The 8,597-nt window shown below is 45.6% G+C and overlaps 1 protein-coding gene across 1 annotated transcript; it reads right to left on the bottom strand.

Moving 5' to 3' along the window:
- Positions 1 to 844: 844 nt before the first annotated feature.
- trib1 (tribbles pseudokinase 1) lies at positions 845 to 8,356 on the bottom strand. The gene is made up of 3 exons (XM_083926285.1): positions 7,745 to 8,356; positions 6,629 to 6,921; positions 845 to 3,455 (listed from the first exon to the last, which is right to left on the bottom strand). Exons 1-3 carry the CDS (start codon positions 8,063 to 8,065, stop codon positions 2,981 to 2,983), a joined length of 1,089 nt encoding a protein of 362 aa, XP_083782411.1. The 5' UTR covers positions 8,066 to 8,356; the 3' UTR covers positions 845 to 2,980.
- Positions 8,357 to 8,597: the final 241 nt, after the last annotated feature.

Genomic DNA, 8,597 nt, shown 5'->3' with positions numbered 1-8,597 from the left:
ACCACCCTCCTAATCAAAGGCACCTTTTTCACACACATTTATCCAAAAATTCATTAAGTGACCTACCGCTAACCTACTTTTTTAGGGGCCCTGTTGTCATTCCCGGAGGAGCCTGGTTTTGACGTGTTAGGCAATCGCTGATTGGCAGCTTTCCAGCAGCTGATACACACCAGCTACCCTGTTGATACCTAATCTGACTCTTGTGCTCACACACACACACCAACACAGACAGGCAGGCAGGCAGGTATGCACATGAACACGCACGCACACGGTGCTTACGCAAGCCCCGGCCAGCCAGGCCTAGGGTAGTCATAACACACAGACGGTGGAGACATGCCAAGCTCTTATAGGTCAAACAATGATTCATAGGCAAAAGTGGATACCATGGAAAATAATACATGTATTTGAGTTAAAATAATGCTGGTGTTCAGTGTTGGATGGGTTCCACCGATTACCGCTGAAGCTGAGTATAAAAGAGCGAGTGGTAATATACTGTATGCTCCCCCCCTTGTGTGTTCCAGGAGAAGGAACTGACCCGCTATTGACATTTGAGTGTTTGAAGAGTTAAATGTTACATTACGCAAAGGTCAGAGAAGAGTAAACGGTTAGAAGCGGTGATGGAGTTTTTTCCCTTTCAAGGAGGAAATTAAAAGCGCCGGGGAAAATAAGAAAATGCATTGTTTTGTGTGTGATGAAGATCTGTATCGAGAGAAATACAGGAAAACCTTCTGTGTGTGTGTGTGTGTGTGTGTGTGTGTGTGTGTGTGTGTGTGTGTGTGTGTGTATGTGTGTGTGTGTGTGCGAAAGACAAGCAGCAGCAATGAAGAAAAAAAAACAAGTCATGTGAATATGAAAAAATGTGATCTTTATTCAACATCTCCACACATATTTCAAATATACATATTTACATCTTTTGTACAATGAATATATCTTGTGTGTAACCTGTCTGGACCGGTAATAGCCTCTAGGTTGTGTCACAAATACGTAATTCACAGTGCAATATGAAGTTTGTGCACCCGTGTCAGTTTACTCTACGTGTCACATGAATGTGTGACCAACTCTACATGTATAAACCAGGAAAAAAAAAGAGTCATAAATCTCTTAAATTACGTTTCTGTGAGGAACAATTCAGATTGTCACAAGTCTGTTCCCATCTGGTATCTCGAGCAGATGAGAGAAAATAATTAAAGAACTGCAAAAGACGTTTATTAGCCAACTGCGCGACCCAAAAAATGAATACACAGCGCTTCTCGGATATGCCAGACTTAGTACCGTCGTCAAAAGAAGTGATTGTGCCAGAATGAAATGGCTGGCTGCAGATCTACAGTAGCCTGTATGGATAAATGTCACCGAAGCACAGCATCTGCTTGTCAAAATCTAAGATTAAAACACCATTTAGAACGTGGTACATCATTACACTAACTATGATGAATAGTCTCCATGGACACACAGCTTTCAACGGCAGGAAAAATTAAAAAGGAATGGGAAAAAAAGTAGCATTTTCAAAAGAGGCGATACAGTCCGAACAGATTCCTCCAGCCAAGGTCACGACCATTCTCTGCAGACAAGCTGAAGTGTTGAGTCATCGTCAGACAACCAACATCAAATATCTGACTGCGACTGATTCAGAGCCATTCAGTTTATGAAACACAGTGATACGGGCACAACACTCAGCACAGCTCAGCTTGACATAATGTTCCAACAGAAAATAACAAAACAGGTTCAACTGAGAAAGCCTTCATTTTTCTGTAATGTGTTTTTTTCCTGATGGTTTCTTAATTGGATATTTGATACGTTTGTTAAGAAATACAGATATTGTTGGATTGAGTGAGAACTCGTATTGCATCAGTAGGAAGTACCATTTTAATTTTCTGTGTATTTTTTACACAGAAATCCCACTGCAGCATGCCACAAGATTTGTCTAACCATCTATGTTTGCTGCAAAGGCATACAAACACATTTTAAAAACAGATCTCATTTCAGTGTGTTTTTTTTTTTAAGAATAAAAAACAGAAGCATTAGTGTTAGGTTTAGCTGTGGCTAATTTCATACACGGCATTTCAGAAGAGCTTAACAGATTGATCAGTCAGTCAAATTTGCATGGCTAGACCCTGTTAGACACTTCCTGTCTGATGTAACCTTTTTATATGATATATTCAGGTTTGAGCATGTTTTTAAAAAGTTAAAGGCTTTAGTTGTAACCGTCAATGATAATATAACTGAGATTTCTTTAGCCATTTACAGACCTGCGAGTTAGCCCCGTGCCCACATCTTATTGTTGAGTGTGTGTGCCTTTCTCAACCTTCTGCACATGGTGTGGGATTTGTAAATGCTCTCTGTTTGCTGAGACATTGCCAGATTGGCAGTGAGACACCTTGTAGCATCCCCGCCGAGTGTGACACATCAGTCCTTCTCTAAGCATCTTTCTCAGTCTGTGACATTGCCTGCTGTGAGACGTCAAAGCTTGTGCGAGGCCTTCCTCGAGCCGGTCGATGAGTCAACCGACAGAGCCTCCAGCCTGGTCCGAGAGTGAGAGGAACAGCATCACGCCTCCCATTCAGGATTCATCTAATGCTTTCTGAAGCCTTGTGAGTCCACGGGCAATGGTGCCTACCGTTTTCCGTGAGTTAGTTTTCTGTGATATACCCACTACTATAGTCGCCTGCAGATATTATTTTGTTAACATAATCTGGCAAATTCTGAGTCTTTGTTATTTCTTTTAGCACCAAATACTTTCAAAAACGTACATATAGAAACACAATGAATGATCATTGTGAACAATGCCCTTAGCAAGTAACACATATACGACAACAAAATACAGTACAGTAAGTTTTTGTAGAAAGCTTGAGGGTGTATGTACACTCGACAGTACACAAATGGGTTTCTAAAAAGTGCCAATGTAAAAAAAAACAACAACAATGGGTCCCTCATAGCAATCTCTGGTTTGGTCCCTCAGCCAGACTCAGCTGAATGGAGTCCGTCAGCAGAACAGATCATCGTCCTCTTCCACGTCAAAGGACGGCACCATCTGTTCTGCCGAGCTCACTTCCTGTTCACCCAGCGCCACTTCCTGCGACGACAGCTGCTGGTGGAACCACGGGTGAGCGAGCAACTCATTCGCCGAGAGTCTCTCCAAGGGTTCTTTCCTCAGCAGGCTCTGGAGCAGACACTTGGCCCTGGGCGACAAGCCCTCTGGCAAACAGCACTGGCCCCTGCGGATTTTAGAAAACAGTGTGGCTGGGTCCGGGTCGTGGAAGGGATAGCGGCCAACCAGCATGGTGTACAGCATGACCCCCAGGCTCCACATGTCGGCCATCTTGCCGGAGTAAGGCGCAGAGCCGCTTAGGATCTCTGGGCTGACGTAGGCGGGGCAGCCGTGCGTGTCTGACATGGAGTCGTCGTTCGGGTCTTCTAGGACGCGGCAGTCCTCGAGGCTTTCTAGTCTCACCTGTGTCCTACAAAGAAAAAGTCAAAAAAAGGTCAGGACATGTCAGATGACCTTTAAGAGCTTTGACAATGCTGACATTCATTTCTGCTGCATGTTTATTTATAAGAGCTATTCCTAAAAGAGAATCCCCTTTCTACAAGAACAGCAGGTTCTAGCATGTAATGTCTTATTTTACACATTTTGGTGAAACCCAAGAACTTAATGTTCATCCCGCCATCCACATCTGTTGCAAATGATGTCCTTGGAGTTCCAAAGTAAACCACTGAGTGTGTGTGGTGTGTGTGTGTGAGTCCATTTCTAACAGTGGCTTTGTTTAACACTCAAACATGTCAGAGATCTGTTAAATGTAAGTCACTGATAGCATAATGGAAAAACAAGCATCCTGCCTTTAGCCTTAAGCTACGCAACACGCACACGCACACGCACACGCACACGCACACGCACACACACACACGCACACGCACACACACACACACACACACATACACACACACACACACACACACGTGAACTCACTATGACCTAAGTGAGTCCCGTTTGAGAAGCAGAGCTGCATAAGCAAATTTCCAATGACTTCCTGGCACATATGGTCACATAAACACACATAAAAATAAACTCCAGCACCCTCCTCTACACACACAGACAATGCTATATTTAGACATAAAGTGGCGGGACTAAAGCTGCAACGATTAATCGATTAGTTGCTGTTAAATCAATCGCCAACTATTTTGATAATTTATTCATCTGTTTGCGTAATATTCAAAGAAAAATAAGTCAACACTGTGTGCATGTTGATAATTATTTGTGTGCCTTTTTTTTTTAAACTTTTTACCATGGTTTTGAAGAGGTATTGAGTATGGCCTCTTTTTTTATACTGATGTCATATCAGGGTTTAAAATTCTGGTATTGTGACACCCTTAGTGGAATGAGACATTTACAGCTGAAACACTCCAAATTGATTGATGGGAAAGGGAAAATATGTGATTAATTTTCTAGGGCAACAGACGTGCTGTGTTTTTCAATCAAATTTCATTTGTGCCTCTTGAGATTTGCTGCCGAGAACAACGCAGTGATAGAGGTTTTATCAAGTCAAACGCACATGAGAAGTGTCCTGCTTCATCTCTCATTCAGAGGGTCGACTCTGCAAGACACTTCAGTTGTCAGACAGAGTGGCTGGAGAGAGAAATAGACAGCCAGGGAGGGGATGAAAAGAGTGACAGCCAGAAGGACCAAGATAGAAGGCAGCTGATATTTAAACGCCGAGATAGTGGAGGAGATAAGTCAGGAGAGGAGAACGAGAGATGGAGACAGAAAAGGAAATAGAACAGAGAGTTAGAGGGGTGGAGAGAGTGACTCATCCTTCTGTTGAGAGTACATATCTCTCTCCTCCCCTCTCTCTCTCTTGCCGCGGCTAACTGCACCTGGGTCCCACACTCCCTGCGCCAGCCATCCCATAATTACCCTCAAATGGCTGTTGCCACATCAGTGACGCACGGGGAGGCTGGCCCGGCAGCGGAGCTCTGCATGCTTGACAGTGCTAGTCACCTTCCCTAAACTGGCTTTTCCGTCTGCACTCTGTGTGTATGTGTGTGTGTGTGTGTGTGTGTGTGTGTGTGTGTGTGTGTGTGTGTGTGTGTGTGTGCGGAGATAGCATTTGTCAAATTGTTGTGACTTTCTCCGTCTCTGGCTCGAGTGCTGCATTGTTGGCCGGGACATTGCATCACAGCAGGGATTGTTGGGGTTTGAAAGATGCCTGGTTGTGGATCTGGAAGACCGTATGAAGGGATAAATGAGGTCATGCAGAAACATTTCAAGGAGACTTATGTTGACGTGTGTGGCAGCAATCTCAGAGCGCACAAAAGCCAAATTCCAGGCTATCGGCGAAATCTGCAGCTTTGTAGTCGCATCACAGTAAGATACTATCTAGTGGCACCGCGGTATGTTGTCGGCCAAAGTGTAAGGAGAATTTTAAAAAAAAGCAAGATCCCACAAGATCCTAGGGTCAAGTGGGTGTTTTGGGTCCACCAGCATCAGTATTGCAATGCTGTCACCCAGCTAACAAAACATTGATTTTAAGGCAGAAAAAGGCATTTGAGCTGGCTCTGAATGTGTAATTACACAAGCATGCATGGACACACACACACACACACAAAGAAAGAAAGTGAGCTATGCAGCCCCCCTCTTCCCCTCTGCACATATACACTGTGACTCATCGTTCTGCAGCCGTATAGCTATCAGAGGGACACAACCAACTTCATCTTCTCTCACTGGCTGTCTGCTCTCATTCATCCAGTGTGACCCTGCAAACCCAGAGGTCATGGCTGGAGAATGTTACTGTTAAAAACTCTCCATGAAAAAGGCCCTTTGGAAAGCCGAGGGGGCTGATGTGCGGCTTACAGGAAAAAGAGTGACGCAAGGGCAAAGAGGCAACAAATAGTTTTCTAAGCAGGGGTTTGTGTGTCTTCCTGACAAGAATGTGTAGTACTCAGAGATGCAGACGTGTGTGTGTGCGTGCGTGCGCCCCTTTGAACGACTCCATGCATGGATGACAGTGTATTTGAATGAATTCTTGTTAGGAGAGTCAGTTATTCTGCAGCATATAGTTATGATGTAACTTATTAATAAATAATGAGGAATAAATGTATTCTAAGATATAGACCACATAAGGGGATGATTGTCTCATTCACCAGCCTCGTCTAGCAGGTCTGCCAAACTACCACCCACTTCATTCACACATGCATGCGCACGCACATGCAAAACAAACACACAACACGCACACAATGAGACACATCGAGAGTGAGAAAGGGAGACAGACAGCAGACAGAGATGGCGAAAAATCTGGGAAGCTATGCAGTCTGCCTCCACAAGTACAGAACCTCCTACTCTATCTGTGCCCACATAGATATCTGCACACATGGCCTGTGTGTATCAGCCGCTGCCACGTTTGCTCCATGCCCTCACCGGCTCGTCCCACTACACTGCATGTATTTAACTCTGAGAGCGTCCAAATAAAGTTAACTGATACTATTAGAGCACGGACAAAAAACTGTGAATTGGTTAAAAGGATGACGCTGAACAGGCGGGTGGTTAAAAAACGTGAGAAGGTTTTCAGGCGCCTTTCGACACTGACCATTTAGAATTCAAGGCCTTGAAAGTTGTGCGAGGGATGCGCCTTCTCACCTTTTCTCATCTGCGAAGACAAACTTTCGCAGTTTGAGGTCGCCCAGCACGATGGCAGCCTGGTGGCAGTGCGCCACAGCCAGAGCCACCTGACGGAAGAGCCTACAGGCGTGCTCCTCATCCAGCCTTCGGCAGCTCTTCACCAGCGTGTGCATGTCCCCAAAGTCCTTGGCCAGGAACACGTAGGCTTTACGTTCGCCGAGGATGATGTCCCTGACACCAGCCACGTTCTTGTGGGGCGGTAGGATCCCATAGGCTCTGATCTTTTCCTGATACACCCCCATATCAAATACCTGATAGAGGAGAAGAGGGGGGAGAGAGGCAGGATGGAAATTAGGTAGATATGGAGGGAGGGAGGGGGGAGAGAGAGAGGGTGTGTGAGGGGGAGGAGGCAACGGGTCAGTGTGTTCTTAATGATCATCTGAGGAAACAAGCATGGAAATTTGGCAGCCAGTTAAAAAAAGGCGTAGGATACGCTTTGATTCCAGCTCAATATGCTGCTTTTGCAAGAGCATGACAAATTAATCACCAAAGCATGAAGCGATTAACTTTATTAATCCACAAAACCAAACGCCTGCAGGTCTATCAGGCAAAATAAAAATGACTAAATCTGGAACAGCGGAGGGCCCTTATCAAAGCAGATCCTTATCATGAGTCTTTCTTTGCCTCACATGTTTGCGTTCTGTGTGTGTGTGTGTGTGTGTGTGTGTGTTTGCGTGTGTGTGACGGCGTGGCGTATTGCGGTGACGTGTGTGCAAATGAGCCGAGTTGACAGACACGGTGTGATGCCTCGGTGCCAACAGGATAGGTGGATTTCAATGGGCAGGCTGTATTTTCACAACACACCACAGGCTACTGTATATGGGCTTGACTGCTCTGTCGTGTATTTCTAATCAGATTTAATAATAATCATATGGTTCAGGATTTTAAAAATCATGAAGCAACACTCATTTATTATTACGCAAAAAAAAAAAGCGTGACACATTTCGCGTGAATGACATTTGGTGAAAAAGTCGACTCAATACTGATGACATGTCAGACAGGCTATTGAGCAACGCGGTGTCTTGAAACACCATTCATTCAAAGACTATTGCACAATGACGGGATTGCGCATACCTTGCACAGCAGCTCATCGCCAGTGTCGGTGTTCATCGCGCTGTGCACGCTCTCCCGGTCCGTCAGAGGTAGAAGTAGAAACGGTCCTATCCTGGATGGCCCCTGGTGGATTGCCGGGACAGGGCTTGAGACGGGGCTGACCGGGGACCCGGGAGAGGTGCCGAGGAGTCCTTGCGTGTCCCCCGCCTCAGCGCTCAGCCTGGCGCATTTTGCTGGCGGCTGATCGTCTGAGTCCAGCCGCTTGTGCGCGACTCTCCCGGTGCGGATGCAGGTTGCCGGGCTGCTCCACTGCAAGTTCATCCTAATAGAGCGATTCACCATGAAAACACAAAAACGAGACCCCGGCTGTTTTTAAGGATGTGTCCTTTTAAAATAAACTACAAAGTGTGCGCTCCATTTCTCCGTGTGAGATTCATTCAAAATGAAACTTCAGCGGATTCAGTGACGGGGATAATCCAACACGTTCGTCTTGAGTGGATGCCCGTGGCTCTGAGGTCTGTGTACTTTTGGTGAGAAAATCCCGATCCCTCAGAGTCCAGACTGAGAGAGAGAGAGGGAGAGAGAGAGAAAAGAGAAACAGAGAGACAAACAGAGAGAAAGAGAGAAAGAGAGACCGCCTCACTCAGAGAGAAGCAGAGAGTGAGTGAGCTCCGGTGATGTTGAGCTCAGAGCTCAAACACTCCGCCCGACCAGTCCAGCCTCCTGGTGACACAACCATTGAGCAATCCTGTAACGGCACCGACTCTAGCTCCGCTCTGAGGAAACCGCCTGCTGTATTACCTTTCACAGAAGACTACATGAGCATATGGTGCAAACATTCATGTTATTCTCTTCTGGTTTTTGTAATAACTGC

Source organism: Echiichthys vipera (assembly GCF_963691815.1).
Source record: "Echiichthys vipera genome assembly, chromosome: 13".
Classification (NCBI taxonomy): Eukaryota; Metazoa; Chordata; class Actinopteri; order Perciformes; family Trachinidae; genus Echiichthys; species Echiichthys vipera.
Note: the sequence above shows the minus strand (reverse complement) of the source record. Positions and strands in the feature narration are given on the sequence as shown.

What these genes read in the sequence shown, in the direction of transcription:
- trib1 (XM_083926285.1), bottom strand. Translation starts at nt 8,065, where the DNA reads ATGGTGAATCGCTCTATTAGGATGAACTTGCAGTGGAGCAGCCCGGCA. An exon ending in GCGATGAGCTGCTGTGCAAG is followed by an intron (nt 6,922 to 7,744) that starts GTATGCGCAATC and finishes CTCCTCTATCAG; the next exon opens with GTATTTGATATGGGGGTGTA. An exon ending in GTCTTCGCAGATGAGAAAAG is followed by an intron (nt 3,456 to 6,628) that starts GTGAGAAGGCGC and finishes TTTTCTTTGTAG; the next exon opens with GACACAGGTGAGACTAGAAA.